Source organism: Amblyomma mixtum, chromosome 3 (assembly GCF_055824585.1).
Source record: "Amblyomma mixtum isolate Tamu chromosome 3, ASM5582458v1, whole genome shotgun sequence".
Lineage (NCBI taxonomy): Eukaryota > Metazoa > Arthropoda > Arachnida > Ixodida > Ixodidae > Amblyomma > Amblyomma mixtum.
This window is the reverse complement of record NC_143014.1, coordinates 146,863,542-146,887,114: the sequence shown is the minus strand read 5'-3', so window position 1 is coordinate 146,887,114 and position 23,573 is coordinate 146,863,542. Positions and strand designations below refer to the sequence as shown.

The following is a 23,573-nucleotide window of genomic DNA, read 5'->3' as shown; positions in this document are numbered from 1 at the left end:
ACACCACAAGACAAAAAAAAACTAAAAGAACAAAATGCCAAAAAGACCACTGATGACAACCATTCTCAAAGCATGCACGGAACTTTAATTATAGCAAAGAAAAACTTGGGACTGGAAGGCCCGTTACAACTGCACCATATTTGCGTACCTTTATAAAATTTTACTTGGCTAGAAATAAAATCAAACTGCATGCCTAAGGAGCTGTATCAGGGTGTTCTCACACCTCTGAGTCTCGGACAACTCCCCGATGCCTTTTAAAAGGTGCTCAGGAACCCCTGTGTGTGGCTTCTGTTCATTCCTGCCTAACATGCATGCAAACGGGAGCATGCAAATGCGCAGCTCTTCACAAATCCCGAAGTTAAATTAATAATAACTGGCTGCACAGTGAAACAATCTGCTATAAGCAATTAGTCTGATTAGTCCCAAAATAAAGTCGGCAAATAAATGAAAGGTTGGAGTTGAGGTATGCATAGATTAGGTGATTGGGGAACCCAAAACCACTTAAAGGAACCCAATGGTTATATGAAACCCAGCGTGAGAACTCCTGACCTATAATATACTCTTGCTGCAGTAGGTCGATGTTTAGCAGTGTAGGTTTTGTCTGCACTACCACAGCCTCTGCTGCAGTGAGCAACACTGCTAAGATACGTGCACAAAGCAAAAAGTAGCAGTGCTTACCTCCACCCTTTGATGGGGATGGCTGGGGCCCAGGGCTCGGAGTAGTAGGTGAAGGCGAGGGTGAAGGCTCTGGATTGTAGGTGCAGCCCACTTCATCAGTGTTGTCACCACAGTCATTTACACCATTGCAACGCCAATCCTCATGAATGCAGTTCTTACTGTTATTGCAGGTGTCTGAAATGTTGCATTCTGCAGAGGCCAACAAGCGCATCATTAATAGAAGCAGTGCATCGTGCCAAGACATGCTGTATGGGTGCAACTTCAAAAACAAAAATGCATTAATAATGGAACAGAATGAGTGCGACTATAGACAAGGCATGACTAAGTGACTACATGTCCCTGTAATTAAAAATTTTTTGACTAAATATTGTCCAGAACATGCTTTTATAATCAAGAAGTATAGTAATGGGCACAAATGATTAGCACACAGTTGCACATTAAAAAAAAAAAAATTACTGGTGTAAAGTACTTAAGCATATCCTTTCTTTCAAACACTTGGCAGCTTTCATGATGAGGCACAGTGTGAAAGAGATAGAAATGTTGTAACATGTATGCCATATTGTCACATAGGCAAACAGCCTTGTGGGTGAGTCAAGGACGAAGCACAAAGAACTAGGCATTGCAGCGTTCAGCAAGAACGGCCAAGAGAAAAACATGAGCCGCGCACTTCTTCCTCGGAAATCTTTAATCGTCCTCTTCAGTGCTGGTGGCATTATTCCAGTACATTCCATTAGCTGCCACAAACAACTGGTGCTTTTGTAAAAGCGCATGTGCTTTGCAATCACACACATATCTGCACAAATATGCAAGCTTCTATGAGGCAGTAGCCCGTATGTAATGCCTGCAGGCACCCTAGATGGACTAAAGTCAAACGAACAGACGGCAGGCAGCAGGCTTCTCATAAATACCCATTCTTGCTAGCCATCTATTATGTCTCATCCTTCCCATGGAACTAGAGTAGAACCTCGTTGATACGTTCCCAGTTCATACGATTTCCTGGGTCATATACTGAAAATCATGAGCGAGACAGAAGTTTGGGCTAGTTAGTGAAAATTCATAGTGAAAAACAGAGCAAACTACACAGGACACGAGAAGTGGTGCCTTCCTTCTCTTGTGCCCCATCTAGTTTGAGCTGTTTTTCACCATCAAAATTGTGAGCAATAAAAATGCCCTATAGTGTATTTCTTTTCGTTAATACACATTACAAGATAATGTGACTTCTTGGTAAATACATCCATAATTTTGCCAAATACTAATCTTATGATATGTTTAGCAACCATCCGAGAGTGCACAAACATACAAGTGGGATGCCTGGGGGTGCCTGACGTCCCTAGAAACCCAGCGACGGTCAATTGCAAGACAGCTTCTTCACAGTGCATATATGCGATGTGGTGGAGCATCCAAAAAAAAAAAAAGTATGACAATAAAGAGGTCCCAATTGCCACTGCCAGACTTATTACGTTGCAATTTCTTTTGAACTAAGGCCAATGCAAATGCTGACAGCAGTTCACAAACACCACAAAAGCTTCCCTGTTAAAATTAGCAAATTTTCGTGTTCTCGAGCCAGTGCATGAAGAAATGGTAGCTTTTGTGCCAACAAAATATTATAGGCCTTCAAAGTACAAAAGCATTTATTAGCTTCATACATCCTTCTTGGGTCACATTTTCAAAAATCATGGCAGCTTTAGATCCTATGTTTACCTGCATAATACGCTTTTCCCCAGCAACTTTCAGTAACAGCATCAACGAGATTATACTGCACATCTGACATGGTAAAGCTGCGTAAAAAAAACCTCACGAGAAAGAGTACAGGACGAGCACAAACTGACAACAAATTTTATTCATAGAACGTGGCCCTATTTGAGGGGAACAGAAAACAACCATGCATGCCCAGTCAAAACCGCACACGTTGAAACTGCAGACGCCAAGGCCGAAACTTGCATCATCTTATCAAGAAAGGCTATTTCCCTGTTATACAGCTCAACAGAAGAATCACTGATACAGTCACACCCATTTTTCGTTATGATATAAGCTTCCATCAGCTCACCTGCGATAGTGTTACAGCTCTTGCCTAAAATTCTGACCTCACCCAGCAGTGGCATGCAGTCCTGACCAGTTGGGCAATATTTACGCAAATTTGAACCCTCCCCCATCAGTAACGATAGGTCATGTTCCTGTACACGATCGTTAATACATCGTCCAGTCTGGCCTACATACTTCTTACCACAAGTAAGTGGTACCTCCTAAATGACACTGACGGCACATTCCACAAAGGGCCTAGAGTGCTTCTTGCCATAACCACCACGGTGGCTCAGTGGTTATGGTGCTTGGCTGCTGACCCGAAGGACGCAGGTTCAATCCTGGCCGCGGCGATTGAATTTTGATGGAGGCGAAATTCTAGAGGCCCGTGTACTGTGTGCTGCCACTGCACGCTAAAGAAGACCAGGTGGTCGAAATTTCCGGAGCCCTCCACTATGGCGTCCCTCAGAGCCCGAGTCGCTTAGGGACGTCAAACCCCACGAGAACAAAACCAAACCAAACAAACAAATAAAAAAACTTTCTTTGCTCCTCGTTTGGTGATGCGGGACATAGCTTTGCCAGTTTGTACGGCACAGTAAACACCATTGGCGCTTCGTACTTGCTCACCACCTTCTTAAGGTTGTGCGACCCCTTATGCATATATGGCATTGCTATCAGTCTTGCTTTGCTTTCCACCCTTTGCCGCACTTTTCCTTTTACTTTTTTGTAGTAGTGTCTCAGCTACACCCACCATCATCGCACAGGAGAATCCGGCAGAGATAAGCCGGACTACCTGTTCATAAAGCTTTCCTGCATTTTGTGTGGACACGACTTAGTAAGGGCAGACTGTAGCAATCCCCTCTGGACAAGTTTTGAATGCGCCGAACTACGTAGGGTAACAGATCTATCTGGGCTCTGGGATGACACAGCCAACAAACATCATTGGAAAAGTTCATGCGGATGTCTAAAAACTGCAGGGTGTCCCAAGACTGCACTTCATGAGTAAAAGTTAAACCTTTACCATGTCGCGTACACTGAACTAAAACATCTTTCACCATATCCTCGTATTCCATAGTGCGGCGAGTCCTGTACCCTGTCTCGCGCACGCGTGCGTGCGTGCGTTTCACGCAATTTTACCATGCCACATGTAATTCCCAAACTAGCCCAACAACATGTTCTACATATACTGCACTGAAAGAGAAGAACTTGCATGCTGGACACCCCCAGGAGGAAATGAAACTGTTCTAACTTACTGTAGGTGGTGAAATTCAGCTGCAGTGCTGAGCCGTCTCCAGCCGCGGTGACAAACTTCACTAGAATTGTATCAGTACGGGTCAGCAGGTTTTCACCTGTCAAATTACCTAAAACAGGACTGCGAACGCTGTTTCCATCGTACACAGTCAGAGTCCTACAAAAAAGAAGAAAAAAAAATAATGTCAGTGTTCACACATTTCCTACTGCTTACAACAGCACTTGAATATCGGGTCAAAAGACATTAGAATTCACAAAAGCTGCCCATGTACACATTCTGCACCATAGAAAACAAGAGTATTGTCCAACACCGAAAAACTACCGAACACTGAACTTTTAGTTCCGGCAGGTAACATACAGCTCAGCCCCGCCACGGTGGCTCAGTGGTTATGGCGCTCGGCTGCTGACCCGAAAGACGCGAGTTCGATCCCGGATGTGGCGGCTGAATTTCGATCGAGCCCAAAATTCTAGAGGCCCGTGTACTGTGCGATGTCAGTGCACGTTAAAGAACCCCAGGTGGTCAAAATTTCTGGAGCCCTTCACTACGGCGTCCCTCATAGGTGAGTCTCTAAACCCCCATAAACCATAAATCATCAAAATCCCAACTCAAAATTTTTTGAGGTTGCAAAATTTTCAATGCTAATTTGCCAACTTTAGATGTGGCCTTGAAGACTCTCTAAACAAGCGAACACTATGCCAATTCAGCGCCGCGCTGCTAGTCTCAAAATAACTTGAATACAGTTAAGCGGTCCTAAAATTTACAGTGAAAGTTTTACCAGAGCGTTCATACAGTGGCGTGGCAATGGGCAGAAAATGGCACACTACACAGCTTTGATTACATCCAGACCTAAAATGAAGCACATCACTTGAGGCAGCACATACTTCACTGAACTTTTCAATGCTAAATTTAGGGCGATCGTTGCCGGTGAGGAGGAACAATGTCTGCCGATCACTGCATTATATTTAAGGATACGTATGGACGTGTCGTGCAGATGTTTTCTTACTGAAATCCTGGCAACCAACAGTGGCAAACATTCCCATTTTACTTCCTTTCAATTCGTAGAAATCAATGGGCTGCTAAATGTGAATATGTATAGCTGTCAATTTCTTGCCCTGGAGATGTTTCTGTTGTAATGGCTGCACTGCAATGGGTCACACCTTGGCCTGTCTAGAAAGCCCAAGTTTTCACCACTGCCCAAGACAATTTTGGTATGCTCTAGCGCCATGTTGGTCATTTCTATCAGGAGATGGCGTAACAATTTTTGTTTGGCACAGAATGGTGCAGTTGGCACTAGAGTGGAAGTGCTGAAAAAAGGTCAAACCACCAAAACTTGTTTTGAACTGAGTCTTCAACCCCCTAGTCCATATTATTGGAATACAATGAGCAATTGAACCATGCAAGTTGCTGTCAGCCTGATTTTCACCACAATCAAGATCCAAAAGACATAAGAAAGCCTCCTATTTACCCTGAACCCTTTGCAGACTTGTGCAGGTGAGAGACATTGAACAATATTGCAACAGACATCTTCTTAGTTTCAAAGTTAGGAACACAGATAGACCACACAAAGGTCTTGCTCTCATTGACGAGGGCTGGAAACGATGGAGTCTCCACTTGGCCAGTCTCTTTGTTGACAACCTGGGCGCTGTCTGTTTAGGCAATGAAAGTAAAGATAAATCACATCACGATAATACCTAAGAGGTGCTTCCATGGCAAGTAGTGCAGCCACAGATTTTTTAAGGTTCCATCATTCGCTCACCTGCCCAATTCAATGACTTACTCATAAAAGCAATATTTGGGCCAGAAAACCCAAAAACGACAAAATGATGCTAGCCCGAAAAGCAGATATTTGTCCATTATGTGTACACTCAATGCTCTGTGATCACTAAACAAATTTGGCTAACGAGGACTCCATCAATTCAAGAAGTAAATTCATGACATGAATTTTTTCCCACCACTACTGTATTGCTCTACATGGAAATAAGCTAGCAGACAAACTTTGTGAGAAGTTGTAGAGCCGACACCATACTCTGTGGGATCCTTGGAGCAAACATACTGCATGAGCAACGCACATGAGGCACGCACAAATTCACAAAACTTTTAGGATATCCTAAGCCTTACCCAATCACATGAACTTAGTAAAAGTGAGACTAAAATGCATAGCTGGGCCATCATAATACAGCACAGCTGAATTGGAACATCTAATAAATTAAAAAAAGAAAGAAAGTATGACACTAACCCAGTGGTGTGAGAAGTGCATTAAATCCGTATCCACTTGAGTAACCTGGATGAATAGGAGCTGCAAACTGCGCATGCATCTTTGGCTCCTCAAGGAGAATGTCAGCAGGAAGAGTGGACCCATTCAAGGGCACAGACTGATTTCCACTCATGAGGTTCAATGCATGACCCTGTTAGTAAAAAAAAATAAATTATTCATTCACACACTCGCCCTTTGGCCTCCTGTAAAATAAAATTGCAAGCAGCAAAACAACAAAACTTCCTCCTTAAAGGTGCACTGAAGAGGAATCTGAACTTGTCTTTTTGCCGCGGGAACTGGATCTACACGTTCCTAGCATTCTTAGAAACTGCGACTTATTGCCCTGTATGGCCGATTTCCCAAATTAAATCGAATTAACGGCCGGCTCCCGCCCTTTTTTTTGAATTCTGCCTCCTACGGTGGGCGGAGTCGACCAACGCGTGGAGTGCCTTTCACCCAGTCCCGTGGCGGCTAGCCGCTCTGCCATCGGCGGAGTAATACGTAGTAGTCCGTAGCAGCAAATAGTCCGCGCGTATTTTTATTTCTGCGGGGTTATTTTGCGGCTATATTATCTGCGAATGAAACTATTTATTCATGGAAACCTAAAAAACAAAATAAAGCGAAAGCAAAGCCTCCACGGAGCTGGCTGAAAGGAACTTCACGCGTTGGTCGACTCCGCCCATCGTACGAGGCAGAATTCAAAAAAAAGGGCGGGAGCCGGACGTTAATTTGATTTAATTAGGGAAATCGGCCATACAGGGCAATAAGTTGCAGTTTCTAAGAATGCTTGGAACGTGTAGATCGAGTTCCCGCGGCAAAAAGACAAGTTCAGAATCCTCTTCAGTGCACCTTTAAAACATCAAATACTCAGCATATACAGTAAAAGCTTGCTTAGGTTTCACAGGGTGCTCGAAAAGTTCAAGCTGCAGTCAAATCTCGACAATTTAAACTAAACGGAGCAAAAAAATATTCCAGTTACCTGGAGTTCGAATTAGGGCAGACTGATCTGGCCCCCTTAACCACAGGTGATATTGGCAGGACCAAAATGTCAGTTTGAATAAACAAGAATCCACAGCATAAAAAATAAAAAAAAAAGTTAGGGGCGATCAAATGTATTGATGCAGAGGACATGCAAGAGCTTTCTTCTTCCATTCGCCTATCTATTACAGTGCCGATTCCACTGCCTTTCACTCACCATCTATTTCAATTCAGATTCCTCATTAGCTCCCGCAAGCCTCCTTTTTCGGGAGGCTGTCTATACTACATGCAGACCTGCTGCTGTTCGAGAAATTCGTCTCTCCCTCTGACGGTTCCCTTCTACTCTCCCCGCTTTGTCATCTCCGGCTGTGGGAACTGCCCAAAATGTGTCACACTGATAGATCGCAGCTAGTCCTCAGACCACTCTCGATGAAATGGTGCAGTGGTTAAGCGATGCACCATTGCGCCAGCAAGTGGAAAGGGAGGTGCTGTGCATTGACTACATTTGGATAATGCCCAAATGCACGGCACTCCAGTGCCCAGGCCCATTAGCGACTGGCAACTGGAAAATGACTGCAAGTGCCCGGCTAGCGTGCACTTTTGGAGATATTTTCATGTACGTATTCAGGTGAATCTAAGACTGCCGCGAATGTAAGACGACCCCCCAATTAACAACAATGAAATCGGAAAATCTTTTTCGCATTTATTGCAACACACAAGTGCAGCGACAATCACTCACTGTCGCTGCTGCTGGCCTCTTTGTCGCTTTCTTCCCACAACATGTCATCCTCTGTGCTGTTAGGGTTGTTGGAAATCCCGCATTTCTTGAAAGCGTGGACAACCATATCATCCGGAATAGCGTGCCAAGCGTCTAGGATCCACCGCACGAGCTGAGACAGCGATGCTCACTTCAACCTCCAGTAGGCGTCAGTGTGGGTCCCCCTTGCTCCATCCACTCACAGTAATATTTACGAACATTGTCCTTCAGAGGCTTATTAAGACACACATCTAAAGGTTGCAGCTGAGAGGTGGTCGCACCAATTGTCTGCCATCAAAGCCTTGCTAGTGTCAGTGGTGTGTTCCTTCAACGCGTCCACAACTAGCATCGAACGTGGCCTGTGCAGCGCTTTAGAACGACGGAACCAAACGGTGCGGAGCCAGTTGTTGAACATATCCGCAGTCATCCACCCCTTTTCATTACAGCAGACGATTACACCAGGAGGAAATTCTTCTTTTTTTGGCAATGTCTTCAGGTTGAAGATAATGTAGGGGAGAAGCCTTCTACCATCCGCAGTACAAGCTAACATTACGGTCACCCGTTGCTTTTCATTTCTTGCCGTCCTAATTTTCACCTCTTTAGAGCCAACTTTATGAACAGTGCAGCTGACTGGCATGTCAAAAATGCATCGGTGTTTTATCAGCGTTGCCTATCTGTCCAAGGCTGTAGCCGTGTTGGCATCACAGCCAAATGACGTAACGCTGAAATGAAGCTAATTTCTCTTCAAAGTCTTCCGGAAGCCTTTGACACACTGAAGTCCGGCGGCGGAGTGAGAACCTCGCGCGGTTCATAAAATGCTTTCCCCAGCCTTTGCTTGCTTTGAAAATTGTGTCACTAATCGCATGCTCACGGGCCAATTCCCTGGCTTTCATCTGCATGATTTCGACGGTGACACATCTGTTTACAGGCTTACAGGCCTAGAAACCATGAAAATGAACTCAGAACACCACTGCGCAGCGTTAATAAGAAATTTAACTATTTTAAACCAGCACTTTCGGTGCTTGTCGGTGCCAACAGTGAAGTGCACCGTGACGTCACGGTCAACTGGCCAACATGGTCTGCCACATTCCTTACGGCATCACCAGCGAGCACTGATTGTTCCTGAGAACAGCCACTGAGTTTGGTGAAGTCATAGTAATGGGTGCAAGTGCACCTTGACGTCACTCAATGTGGGTGGAAATGCCCAGCGGCTCCTCAGACAACATTCAAAATAATTACATTATGTTCCACTCAACGCATGGAACTGACACTTACTAGAAGGCATCTCCTTACACCCATAAAACAAATATCATTTGCTTGCGTTCAAAATTTTGACTGTACCCCTTTAACGCTTGGTAGGCTTTACAAGTATCGCAAATTATGCTGATGATGGCTAAAAATAAATTTTTCAATTTTCCACACTTGTGTCCTGTGGAAAAGTGTTTGTCTTTATTTCAACTAGCTGCATTGATATTCTAAAGTATTCTAAATTATTTGAAAATATTCTATTCGATTGCAATTTATTTTTATTATTTGAATTCGCCTCGAAACCAGAGATTTGATATTCGCACACCTCAACTTGCAAGAAATTAATATAGCTGTTCTTCAACCTGCCAAATAAAGAGTAGAAGAAAAGGTAAATATGTCATACCTGTGCGATGTCCATGGACATGAAGGTCAGATGAAATCCACCAATGCCAGTCCCATCAAAGGTCCATGAGCGGGTGCTGTTTAGTGGATACTGGTTTGGAAACAGTGGCGACTGGAAGGCATAACTGACTCCTGGAGCCAACTTTGGTGCAAAATTTGAACCTGCATAAAAAAAGAAACAGCCACTTACTCAGAACAAGATTAAAACAATTTTTGCAAATCAAAAACTTTCAACTTTCTGCAATTCTTGAGAACAGCACGATATAACAGGACACGCTATTAAGTCTGCAGTCATGATTTGGACTATGCACAGTTTGGTGTACATGGATAATATAGCAAAAATTCAGTAACCATGCATGTGCATGTTGCTTCACCACTCCAGCAACCAACTTCCCTTACTGTTATTGTAACTCAATCTGCAAAGCCTATTGCCACTTAGCCGAAGAGCATGCCGCCGTCCACATACAGGCATGAGAAACAATGAGAGTTCCATGACATCAGCAACTGCCATGTTTTTTCACACAGTAATTGCTTATCTTTCTAGTTAGGTACACTTTCAGGTCTGCCTTGTACTGTATCCTGTACTGCAGTATTCTCCATAGCATAAACACACATGAGAGAATAAAAAAGTGTTCCGTAAGTGCTTGTGCTGCACTTTTCCACAGTGAAGGAAGCGAGAAAGGCCAGTTTAGCAGAAGCGAACTGCAAAGCTTCGAAACAGGCGAACAAGTTTAAGCAAGCGAACCAGGAACGCAATCTCAGTTATGACTGCCAACTTGCTGAGTGAGCATAACCGTAAGAACCCACATGTAGTTCGGACCCACATATATTATGAGGTGTAATTCGGGGATAGCAATAATTGGGAAAAATGCTTTCACCAGCGTATGAGTGAGAAAAGCTCACTGAAGGCATTCATTTTCACTGCATTTCATGCTTGACTTGATGACTCAATGGACACTCACGCGGCGTACGCACCGCGCGCTTGTGTGTCCAGCGCCACCCTGCGCCAGGCATCTAAAAGGGGCACACATCTCCATGTGCTTGGTGCTGGCTCACTTCCCCTCTTGCAATGACATGTCTGATCAGAGAATTTCCCGCCGTGAAGAAAAGAGCAGCTCACACTTGCCCCAGCACTTGCGGGAACCATGCGATCTTCTGATTGTCGTAATCCAATGTGCCGCTTCCAGTGCGTGCGCGAGACAACGTGCTTGTGCCTGCTCCCGGCTCCCATCGAGCGCAAGCGCAGACTGGCTCTGGAATAAGCGCATGCATGTAGCATATCTGACTAGGAATTATCCCTGGAGTATGGGCTTCAGTGATCATTGTCTTCGGGGGCACCATCTTCAGAGAGTCCCTTGACAGGGATATCTTTCCAAAGAAACTTCTCATTGATACTGCTGAGAGCGTTCGATGTCCCACATTTCTTGAAAGCACGACCAACGAGCTCCTAGGAATGCTGGCCAAAACATCCACGATCCAACTGCAGAGCATGGCTGAAGAGGCCCATTTCAGCCATGCAATGGCAACAGCTGCAGGCTCTCCCTACCTAATCCAGTCCACGTAGCAGCATTTGACATGGTGCTGATGCTTTCAGCAGCTATGATTATTTTCCTTTTAGAAAGCAGCCAAGTACTGCTTTCACGGTCCCGACATCATGCGAGGTGCAACTGTCCTGTTTCCAACAGCTTGAGCGTCATGAGGTCAGTGCGACGAAATTGCACCAAAATCGAAGCCATCAAAACAGTCAATGGATGCCACCGCCAGATAGCACCTCCTCTAGCTGGAAGCCTGACGGTGGTAGCACTAAATAATAATGTGAACGGAACTGCGAATCTGGGCTGACTTTATGAATTTATGAAGGACTATGGTAGCTGTGCAGTTGTCAGCAATAAAATTCCGAAACCAAAGGGTGTCAGGCAGGGAGACACGATCTCGCCAATGCTCTTCATCGCCTGTTTACAGGAGGTGTTCCGACGCCTGGATTGGGAACAGTTGGGGATAAGAGTTAATGGAAAATACCTAAGTAATGTGAGATTCGCTGATGACACTACCTTGCGAAGTCACTCAGGAGATGAGCTTTAAAGCATGATCAATGAGTTAGACAGAACAGAATGGTGGGTCTAAAAATTAACATGCAGAACAAAGTAATGTTCAACAGTCTCACAAGGAAAAAGCAGTTCACGATTGGTAGTGAGGTGCTGGAAGTGGTAAGGGAATACGTCTACTTAGGGCAGGTAGTGGCTGCTGATCCGGATCATGAGAGGGAAATAACTAGAAGAATAAAAATGGGGTGCAGCGCATATGGCAGATTCTCGCAAATCATGAATGGCAGGTTACCAATATATAAAGTATACAACAGCTGTATCTTACCGGCACTCACCAATGGGGCTGAAACGTGGAGGCTAACGAAAAGGGTTCAAATTAAGTTAACAACAACGCAGCGAGCCATGGAAAGAAAAATGACAGGTGTAAAGTTAAGAGACCGGAACCGGCCGAGTGGGTGAGGGAACAAACGCGGGTTAATGACATCCTAGTCGAAATCAAGACGAAGAAATTGGCTTGGGAAGAGCATGTAATGCAAAGGCAAGATAACCGCCGGTCCTTAAGGGTAAAGGAGCGGATTCCAAGAGAAGCCAAGCGTAGTAGGGGGTGGAGTAAAGTTAGGTGGGTGGATGAGATTAGAAAGTTTGTGGGGATATGCTGGCCGCAGCGTGCAAAGGACAGGGTTAATTGCAGAGACATGCGAGAGGCATTTGCCTTGCAGTGGGCATAGTCAGGCTGATGATGATGATGATGATAATATGAGGCAGAAATCTGACGGGCCAAAATCTGGAAAAAACCTCGTATTATATGCAGGTTTCTACGGTACTCCTGAAGGAGCAGTGGTACAGACTGGAGTGACATTCACCCATATAGATACTCTCAGGGGAGACAACCAAATTCATCATAAAATTAGTCAGTCAGTGGCACGCTGACTTCTCAAATTTAGTAAAATTGTAAAGGTAAATTTTTGGACCATTGAAAACCTGAACTGAACAAGATTCAGAACAAACAGATTAAAAATTATCAAGGTTTTGGTGTAAATACATACAGCTCCCAAAGGAAAGTATTTTTACCTTGTTATACCCAATAATTTCGTATAGACAGATTTACCATAAAAAAGTTTAAGTGTATCATTTATGCCCTACAACTACTGTCACCACTGCCAGGGCAACATCATTCAAGCTGATGCAGATGATGAAGCTGATGATGAATATAATGTTTAGCAGGCAGGAATGCAGGCAAGAGTTAAGTCAACCATTTTACTGCTACACTTCACAACAGAGCTGAAAAAAAGTTTGATGTACTTACCCAAAACGCTAGATACAGAGCCAGAGGCAACTGTTCCATTTTCCTGCGCACATTTGCTGCGAGTGATGACCACATATGCACCACTCACAGAACTCATCTCCACGGGCTTCACAGAAGAATATGATGCATTCAGAATCAGCAAAGGCTTTGTTGGCTGGGCCAGGGATCTTATTGAAACATTGCCATTATTATCAAGGTTGAGATGGTCAAGCATCAAGGTGAACTTCTGTATTTTGCCTGTGAAAATGTCAAGAAACAGTTTAGGCAAGGCACTGCTCCTGCTCCTTGTCACATGACATTATGCGAAGAACTTAATGTAGATGCTAAAGAGAAGCTTTTGCAAAGGCAGAAACAGTAGATGGGTCTTATAGAATGCCAATCAAAGTAGACTGCTTGTACAATCACTTAAAAAGGGGTAGATGAACTGGGAGAACAGCAGTGATGCAGACATTGTTTCTGCTATATGCAGTGGTAGAACTGACGACAGGTTCTTGTAGAAATTGCAATCTGTAGCAGAAAAAAAATGCGTTTCATCGCAAAAAGAGAGTTGTAGCAAAATTTCAGCTTTCGCAGCTCAGCAAGTTCAAGTTCATATGTTAATTATGATGACAGAAAAAAAAAAAACACACACACAAACACAAACTCAAATGCCATTATTATAGCAGTCTTTCTTAATAGAAAAAATGTTCTGCTGAACATGATGTAATGTTTATGTATGATGAAAAAATATCTACTCAAAACGCAAGAATGATATCCTTGAAACCGTAACCGCACTGAGACAATGCCACCAGTGGAATGACATCGAAGGTCGCTATCAAAGATGGTTGGTTCGTTTATGGGGTTTAACGTCCCAAAGCGACTAAGGCTATGAGAGACGCCGTAGTGGAGGGCTCCGGAAATTTCGACCACCTGGAAGTGGTGTACTGCTGGCGAAACGCAACAAAGGCGGCAGCTCGGGCTACAATGCGACCAGCACCATCCCTCCTCCATTTCCTTGCAACACCACACCAAGAAGGGGGCCCCCTCACCACACCTTCCTCCTCGGAGTGAAGGCCCTATTTAAACACCACCAATGAAGAAAGCTTTGCCCGGACGAAGACACATGCGCCCGGACACATGCGCATTGCATGCAGGCTGTACTGAGTGAGCAGCAGTTCCATTGGGTTGGCTCTTAGGCTTTTGTTCCTGCCATCCGATTTTTTTTCTTGTCCCCTGCAGCTGAAAAGATTTCAGCTGACGAAGGTTGTGTAGAATAAAGTGGCCGCCCACATGTCCCTGAGCTGAGCTGAGCTGAAAAGATTTCAGCTGCAGGGGACAAGAAAAAAAAAAATCAGATGGCAGGAACAAAAGCCAAGAGCCAACCCAATGAAACTGCTGCTCACTCAGTACAGCTTGTGTGCAGACTCCCATGGCACAGTTTCGTTCCAGTGTCTTCAGTCATTTTCACTTGCCTCATAGCAGCATTGGAACTGCATCAACAGCCACCACAGAATTTGTGCCACCCATAAGCTAATGGGGTACGGTTACTGCGCACCAGAAGCCATCAAACATGGTGGCAGTCAAGCACCAATGGAGTGTACAGTGTCCCCGCTGTGGCTGGCATGGTGTCACCTCAATGTCACCATGCTACACATGCAAAACATAGGCTGTTAAAATGGCTGATGGCACCTTTCATAAGTTTGGTGTAACGATGGAATCACTGAACTCTCCTGAGCTGTCACTCTGGACCTAACATAACCAAGGCCTTGCTAACGAAAATCGCCAGAATTCATGAAAATGGAGGAGTAAGAAATGAATTTCTGCAGAAATAAAACAACTCATGGCTGCAGAGTTTGCTGTATATGACCAGGACAGGGAGAAGAACCTACACGAAATATTTCATTTAAATATTCACATATTCACTTAAAAAAAGAAAAAAAAAACCCCAAGTTGACCTCATTATCTGCTGACCTTTGCATCATGGATATCAACAGGCCTTCAAATACAATATTCATTCACGGGCTCTCTGGTAAACAATGCTAGCTGTGATTTATTGAAAACAGATTTAAACTTTAGGAGGGAAAAAGAAGTGCTCACCTGATGAGTTTGAAGGATTAATAGCCCATGTACAAACAGCATTGCAGTTGCCTGACAAACTGTACAGTCCACTTGTTCCCAATGTTGTTGAATGACAACCTGCATGAAAATTCAATGAAACAAGTAAAACAGGTTTACTTGAGAACTTCCTACACATATTGAGATACCATAAACAAACACAGGCAACAGATACAGCACATACAGTGAAAGCTTCTTAATTCGACCCCCGTTAATTCGAAAAATCGGATAATGCGACGCGCACGCGAGGTCCCTACTATTATACATAGGAGTCTATGGGGCGAAACTCTCGTTAATTCGAACAAATTTTGCCGTGCATCGGTTAATTCGACTTCACTCCATAGCCCGCCAAGCTGGTGTGCCAAGAGCAAAAAGAAAGAAACACTGCCACGAGCGGTGCTACTGTACGGCTGATAGGCCATCCGTATGGCCATCGTCATCAGCAGCGTGAGAGAGAGGGCGAGGGAAGCGAGGGAAGCGGCCGGCGTCTTTCTTTGTGCTATGTTGTGTCGTAGCAGTTGTGTTGGTGTCATCTGCTTAACCCTATCAAGTCTCGTTTTGGCGTGTGTTGTCGTTTTCACGTGTTCTTGCTGCAACGATTGCTGTTATTTAACCGTAAGGCAGCGCCTTTTTTGGTAATTGCGCGCTTTGCCAGCGTGTTTACTGCGCTGCTTTCGAGTGGGTAGCGCGCATCGCCTTTGTGTCCTGTCAGCTGACCGAGGATGAAATAATTGAAGAAGTGACAGGCGCTGCCAACGAAGATTCGTCAGAAGGTGACGATTGTGAGCAGTTGCCCCAAATGCCGAAGCGCACGGTGAAAGAAGCCGCAGAAGCCTTGTCCGTGTGAGAGGACTTCTGTGAATAAATCCCTGACGGTGCGTGTGCCGCGGAGCACCTGGCAGCTGTTAGAGCTATCGTAGTTGCTCAAATTAAAAAAAGCAGACGACGATAACAGATTTATTTGCCAAATAAAGGTATGTCCTGTTGCGGCATACACTGTTTTTTGTTGTTCATGCAATATTTTGACATTCGGATAATTCGATAATTTTTTGCGGTCCCGTCAGTGTCGAATTAACGAGCTTTTACTGTACTAACAGTCACCTTGGCTTCAAATCACATTTATACTGAAGTAAAATGAAGATCCTATCTACTCTCCGAGAGAAAGCAAAGATCGCAATTGTTATTCCTACCACACAAGCTATTACTAACAGTGTGTCCATGACATCAGTATTTTAAAACGTATCGCTTTCTTCCACTTCTTTCTGACTACTTTGACTGAAATCCACAAGCCAATCAAGACAAAGCGGGGGCCTGGTTTGATTGATAGCAGCAGTTCCCGGTCAATGTATGCTCATTTATAGCAAGAGTGCAACTCCAATATGCATCATGTAATGTATAGTAGGTAAATCATAGGCATATGTGAATATTCAAAAGTTTCCAATATTTGGTTGTGAATATCTCAACACTTGGTATTCGAAGTTTTGAAGTATTTGCCTTGAGCGAATAACATTTCTGGAACTCTTGCTGCGCATGGTTTTGGTTCAGCGCATTTCCTCCGCCCTGACTCTGCGTGCCTGCGCTCCCATGCACAAGCTCCGGCAACAGACGCGGGCATGCACGCACCTGTACCTCCCAGGTGTCTGACTGCACTACCTTCGGTGCACATGTGCCATAACCAGCATGGCGGTGTGAATCAATAGATTTAGCATAGCGCAATCTTCTTCTGCGCATCGCCGGTGTGCAAGTGCTGATTGGTCCCGATGGGGGCAAACGTGTAAACACCTGCGAGAGTGCTTGGTGCCTTGTGGCATCCTCGGGGCGATCTGCGCATGTGCAGCGACTCCCCGTGGAAACGGATCGCGCTATGCTAAATCACTCTAATCGGAGGATGAGGGACTCCCTTGACTTTCCAGGAATCAGTCTGAGCTGAGTGCAGCTGCCACAGTCGCTCTTCTCTGTGTGAAATTTGCTAAACAAGTGCGACGGCACGAGCAAGAAGGGGAGCTGGCATGAGACACTGGAGATATGGGTGCCCCTTTCTGACACCTGATGCAGGATGGCACTGGGCGCACAGCGCGTGTACCTAGTTCATGGAATTGTCGCTTTTATTAAAAGCAATAGCTGTGCAATGACGCAATCGCAATTCAGAGCAGCACTCGAGGGTCTCATAGATATGCTTAACACCCCACAAATATGTCAGCTCCGCATGTAGGCCAACTGCCCATTCCAGATGGTCACATCTGCAGGATGTCGATGAGTGTGATAAAGTTCAATGCATTCTCTCTCTCTCTCTCTTTTTTTTCATGTAATGGCCCTGTGACTTTTGTGCGACTTTTAATATGCGTATTGTGCCGCTCAACCTTTTTTTGTGTGCCAGAAGTATCTAAAATATTCGCTTTGAAATTATTCGAAGAAAATTACTATTAGCTTCGAACCCAAAAAACCACTATTTGGACATGCCTAGTAACTAAAACAATCCTTGCTGTTTATGCGCAAGGCATATGGTGGCATTCCCTACTTTTGTGGCAATGCAGCAGCTGCTAGGCACGAAAGGGAGGGAGATGGGCCTTTGTCCCCGTGCTGTGAGGAATGGGCTCCTCAGCTCTAGCAACCCCACACCGACTCTCGAACACACCCCCTTCACTCATCTGCACACCCAGCCTGAACAAAGAACTACCCACTCCTCATGGCACGAAGACAAAGGATCGTCTCCTCCCCTTTCCTGCCTATCCTCTGCTGCATTGCCCCAAAAATTCATCCTTCCTCGCTTTCGGCAGATGCTTGCGGGGGCCACATGAGAACTTCTGTGAGCCTTGAAGATCCGAGCACTGCACCTAATTATTGTCCGAGACTCAGGTCCTGCTGCTGCTGTGCAGGAATTCCTGTCGCACAAGGAAGCTGGCTTGTAGGTTTTGCAACTCATCTATAGGCCACCTTCAATTTATCCTCAGTGTTTCTTCAAGCAATCATTTTTCTTAAGAACTGCCCACGATAGGAATGACCTTCCAATCGAAGTGGCGGCAATCATCAACCCAGGGCTCTTCATATTTGCCATCGAGGAAACACATTCATCAGTCCATCACTGTTAATCAGGCACAACGTCTCTTTTCGCCATTACGTCCGCTGCTTGTGTACATGTAATGTATCGCAAATAAATGAATAAACAAAAGAAGTATTAGCCATTTCTCGCTTCAAAACAGAAAGACATCTTGCACTTTGTCTCTGGTGATAGCAGTCTTGAATGAATTTTTGCATTCTAGATTTATTTGGTTTTTACGTGTTGTTTTGACATAAATTTGTTCTTTTCGTAACAAACCTTTTAGGTGCAACAGCAGGACTGGTTAATTATTTCCTTTGTCTCTCATATTTTGTGCCATTTTAACCTGAAAATGTCACCTCACCAACTAGCCCAGCTGTCCTTACATTGAAAATTGTCAAATTCCACCAATAAGTCAACAGTTCAACTGCCCCAATTCAAATGGTGAAGATGGTGAAGAGCCGATGGAAAATGCAAAATATCTTTCATACCTGGATCAACACCAGTGAAGCTAAACACAAAGTAGTTTCCAGGCATGAACCCTTGGGCTCGCAGCATCAGTCTGTTATTAAGTGATGCTACTGGGTAGAGTTCAGTTCCCACAGAAAACTTCTGAAGCACAGGACCATTTTGGTAGAAGTCCAAGACCACCTGCGAGTGCAAGGAAAATTCAGATTTACCTAGCAACCTTACAAGCTAACCACAAGGCACTCTAAAACAATGCTGACAAACAGATTCATCAAACAGAAGCAGAAATGCACAAAGACAAACAGCATGGTTAAAGCTCTATTCCAAGTTTAACATTTCTCCCATAACGCAAGGAAAATGTGGTTGAAAGTGGACTGGCAAGTTTACAATTAACCTTGAAAATTATGTCCTCACTCTGCAGTAGCCATTCATAACAATAGATTAGTGCTGGGCTTAAGTGTGAACAGCATCAAAAGTCGCAATTAGGGGTGTGCAAGTATAAAATCAAGTAAGCTGGTTACTGTATATACCCAAGTAAGGGCCCCACCCTTAACTACGCAGCTGGTAATTCGAGAGAGAAAAAAAAGAGAAAAATCAAAAGAGTTGCTTCATGTGTGCATAATTTCACCCATGTGGTACATTACGCTGGAAGCTGATCAGGCTATAACTGCCTGTGACACTTGGTACAACCATGCATGCGCCGTCCTGCGCGCCAGATTCCACCTGAAATTGTAAACAAGCGGTGCCGCAGCGCTGCTAACGTCTTATGCACTCGGCGTTCCCACCAGCAAAAACAAAATGTTCCGCTGCATGAAAAAAATTGAGGTGCATACATGCTAGCAGCGTGTTTCTTTGCAGTGCCGTGCCGCCCGCCAGGCTCGGCCATTGTAGTTACGCGCCGTTCACCTGGTGTCACTAGCGCTTTGAATCCAGTCATGGCTTACTAAAAAAGCTCTAACCTTGTTACCAGTTTACCATCACACAAAACCTATTCAAATGAACATATAATTGATTTTTGCTAGGTCCCTGAAAGTGAAGCGTGTACAAAAGCAGGCCAGGCGAATGCCACCTGACATTGGCAGCCACGGGTTGCATGCGTGCCACACCACTCCGAACCATCGTTCAGTCAAGCTCCAGATTTTCGGAGGATCTTCATAGATGCTTAAAATCACGCGACGTTTGCCAGTAAACTGACCTAGCAACCTGTTTTACTTTATGAGGTCAATTCGTGCTGGTCATTGTGTGCGTGTCTTATCATCCATATACTTTCAATGCAATACGTATTTGAAGGATTCGGCGGGACTGCCCCAATTTGTCATAAAAATGCATGTTGCAGATTAAAAAAGAGACAGAATCAGGACTCTTCTATAGTCGAAAAAATTTCAAGAAAATTGCCGATCCTGTGTAAGGACCGCACTCCAGCAAAACCGCAGCAAAAAGTGTGGCCCATACATGAGTATATACGGTATTTGGTTCATATTTGATTCAGGAAATGACTATTCAAAATTTTTTTAATATTCAGCAGCAATTGAATACCACCGACTTTCACAGATCTGACCATTTCGAGCCGGAAAAGGCCAGGAAAACAATGTAGAATTGCCCTCTGCTTTCTCCTCCATTGCTTAACTTAAGAAATGGGTCACATTCCACAGCTATGTCATCTGACACTGCAAGGCTTGGAGCTCATGCAAAATTTGTGAGTTGTAATAGGGGGGGACAATACGTTTTCCGCGCTTAATCGCGGCTGACAGTTTAAAACCACCGACCCCACAAGAGCTACACAAGAGCTACCGAGTGCACGCGGACCACGGTGAGCCTTGCTCCGAGGGGGAACACAGGAACAATGACACTGGCTGACACAAACAAGGCATTTATTGCTGCAACAATAACACCAGCCAGCATCAAATTATGCTAAGGAATCGAGGTCGTCCGACTCGCCAGCAAAGTTACGAGCGAATGTTCGTAAGCAGTCTCACCGTTCCGACATCGATATGCGTTCGTTCCCCCTCGCTTGCGTTCGCGTTGTTCTTCCAGCGTGATGAAACTGGGTGCTCGTCACGGGCTTACAGTTGTTGCGCGACGCAGCTGCCTCATAAGGCTTTACCACATTATCGGTAGTTTTTTTGTTTTTTTTTTTCTGGGGCCTGCGGGGCACTTTATAAATCAACCTTCGGATAACACTGGCATTTCTTCCAGTCCCTTGAGCTCCAAATTAATGAGGTTTTACTAGCAGTAATGTAATTTTTTTATTTCCAGTCATGTCATTTTATGGATTTCATTTTGTATGACCACATTACAGGTTGGATACTGTTATGCTGTCTGATCAAGTAGTATACATTTCTGTGCACATCATGGTTTTTTTATATACGGAGCTGAGAAAGTCTCGTTTAGTTTATTTCAGTTACAAAGATCATACACTATTTTGCAAAAAAAAATTAAGGGCAACAACGTTTGCTTGTTTATCTTTTCTGATATTTGTTTTTTTTTTTACTGAAGAGATTTTTGATATTCGATTTGATACTCGAAGCAATTTCTTTTTCATATCCTTATTTGATTCATATTAGAAAATTTCAACATTTGCACACCCCTATAAAAAACATTTCACAGACCAAATGCATGTAATAACTGGGGTGCTTTGGCAAAAAAAAAGCAAGCCCCACCAGCCATGCACTTTCAATACTGGTGCACTGATATATGATAGACTTTACAGCCAGTGCAAATTAGACAATAAATAACTTAGCCGTGCAATGGCATGCTCTGTGACACAGCTTTATCTTTTGTTAAACAGCATCCCCAATATTTCCCCAGCACAGAAAGAAAAAAAAGGTACCGTATACTGCTGCGTGTTAAGTCGACCACACCACTTGAACCCCTCACTGTTCAAAAAGCGGACAACAAATATTAGCCAATGTAGCCCCTCAAATAAGGATGTACACCTACTGCAGTATGCTCTTCAATACTCAGTTCTACACGATTTCATGCTAGCTAACTTCCTTCAAACCTCTTCCTGCAGAGGCTAAAACTTTTCCTAGACCGCTTTAGAGAATGTACTTCACATGGGATGGCATCACCCACATGAATAAAAAATTCCTCACAATCTGATCTAACTGCCAAACTGCTCAGCTAATACAGCTGACATGAGCAACTACAATTCAGATGAATCCAAATGACAAAACTGTGTCCGGACCTTTGCCAAGTGCAAAAACCTGATGCTATGCAAATAACCTGACAGCCTCTCACTAGGCCTCTTGAGTTAGAATAGTCAACCTAGCTACAACTGTCATCTGCCATAGGTGCCTACCACAGAGAGTATTAAGTACAGCTATTAATGTTCAGCTGCAGTGAAGTAAGCTTGAATCAAGTAAAATATCTTTAAGACTACCCAACACATGGTCCCAAACCATGCAAGTAAAACTGACCTCAACAGAGGCACTGCCCGTAAGTGACATGTTGTGTATGGACAGGAGCACTTGCATGCCTCGAGCCACTTCCAGAAGGTACACAGAGTCCTTGCTTTTATCCGAAATTGTGATGCCAGTTGCCTCATTTTTCCAGTGGCCTCCTTGGGCTGCACAAAATCAACCACGAAAAACAAATGAGTGGAATAAAAACAAACAACAGAACAGGCACTTGGGCTAAAGGTTGACTGCTGCACTGTGAAAAAAAAAAAAAAACATGTCGCTACGCAGTTAGGATAAAAATCTTACTTCAAGTTACTTTGCTCCTAAGCAGGGGATATGGAATAACTTCACCGACTAACTTTACGAATAACTTTACAAATCATGCAATACCACTCTTTTCACTACAAGTATTATAAGAAAAAACATGATGGGTAAATTTTGTTTCAATGGCATCGAAAAGTGAAGGCAGCGTAACTGCATTCAAGAGGGTACTCAGCGAGTATGCTGCCATCAGCCACCACAACAACCCAGGAGAAATATTCTCACAAGTGCCCCGACAAATGACTGATTGTAGATGCAAAGCATGCAGCCACTTATGCCTGTTTAACAACATCTGGTCTGTGCATGCGCCCTGGGTCTTCACAGGACAAGGTCAATTTTAAGAGGGGACAGGAGTCTTGAAATGCGAAAAAATAGCGAAAAGTCGATTTTCTAAAAATCGCATTTTCAGCACGCTTATGCTTTCACCCTTCAGTTAAAAATATCGAAGTCCTACTCCATCTAGAAATTCAAAAAAATCAGTTTTACACGCACGCGACTACAAAAACTATCGTGAATGGCAAGACAAAGCCAAATTTCGCACCGCTTCTTCGCTCCTGGGGCCGTATTCTATAAGCTGTCTATTTTTCGTTGTTTATTACACGTCCATTCAGTCCCCTGTCAGTGGTCGCTCAGATATACCAGTGGCTTTCAAACATCTGTGGCAAGTGACCCAGCCATTGGGTGGTTGGCGACCATCAGTTCCTGGCCTGGTGCTCGGCTTTTCTGGGGGCTTTTCTTCCAAAGTCAGATAGCCGTAAAAAACGGACTTGCCCAAGATTGCAGTGATACTCTGAAGTTTTCTCTTCGAAACATTGAAGGATCACTAACAGTAGTGACAAGTGAACATGTACGTTCAGTGAGTAATGAGGTTTTACTGCAAACATTTCCAAGGTGATTTCACCTATATTTATTTCTTATTTTGGTTGCTGTTGTGCATTGTCATTTCAAGCCTTCACGTGAAAGCTGCATGTAACAACAGCCTGGATGTTAACGAAAAATCATGCACTTCTTTTAAATTTGTTACACCCAGATCAAACTGTACTAATAAAGTATTGTCATTGCTTTGGCTAGATTTGAATTCCTAACGACATGCACTATCTTGGCCTCCGGTGGTTTGTGATACCTTCAGTTTTAGTTGACATATTCAGAATGTAAAGGCAGTTTTAAAAATGGGAAGGACATATCAACTTTAATGGGAAATATCACAGTGAGGCTACTGACCGCTCATCTTATCACACATGGTCAAACCTCAAATGCACTTTTCTCAGTTTTAAATTTTTGGTCGGTCCCCTTAAACTTATGTAGCTTTTTGA

At 44.1% G+C, this 23,573-nt stretch overlaps 1 protein-coding gene across 1 annotated transcript in view; it reads right to left on the bottom strand.

Annotated features, from left to right (window-relative positions):
- LOC149352306 (uncharacterized) overlaps positions 1-23,573 on the bottom strand; it is a 91,123-nt gene that overhangs the window by 7,264 nt on the left and 60,286 nt on the right. Inside the window, exons 10-18 of the mRNA XM_089581481.1 lie at positions 21,958-22,106; positions 18,562-18,721; positions 15,016-15,114; positions 12,940-13,176; positions 9,590-9,750; positions 6,186-6,354; positions 5,415-5,595; positions 3,951-4,105; positions 679-867 (exon numbers count right to left, since the gene is read on the bottom strand). Coding sequence (XP_089437607.1) covers positions 679-867; positions 3,951-4,105; positions 5,415-5,595; positions 6,186-6,354; positions 9,590-9,750; positions 12,940-13,176; positions 15,016-15,114; positions 18,562-18,721; positions 21,958-22,106 — 1,500 coding nt within the window. The remainder of the gene's footprint in view (positions 1-678; positions 868-3,950; positions 4,106-5,414; positions 5,596-6,185; positions 6,355-9,589; positions 9,751-12,939; positions 13,177-15,015; positions 15,115-18,561; positions 18,722-21,957; positions 22,107-23,573) is intronic.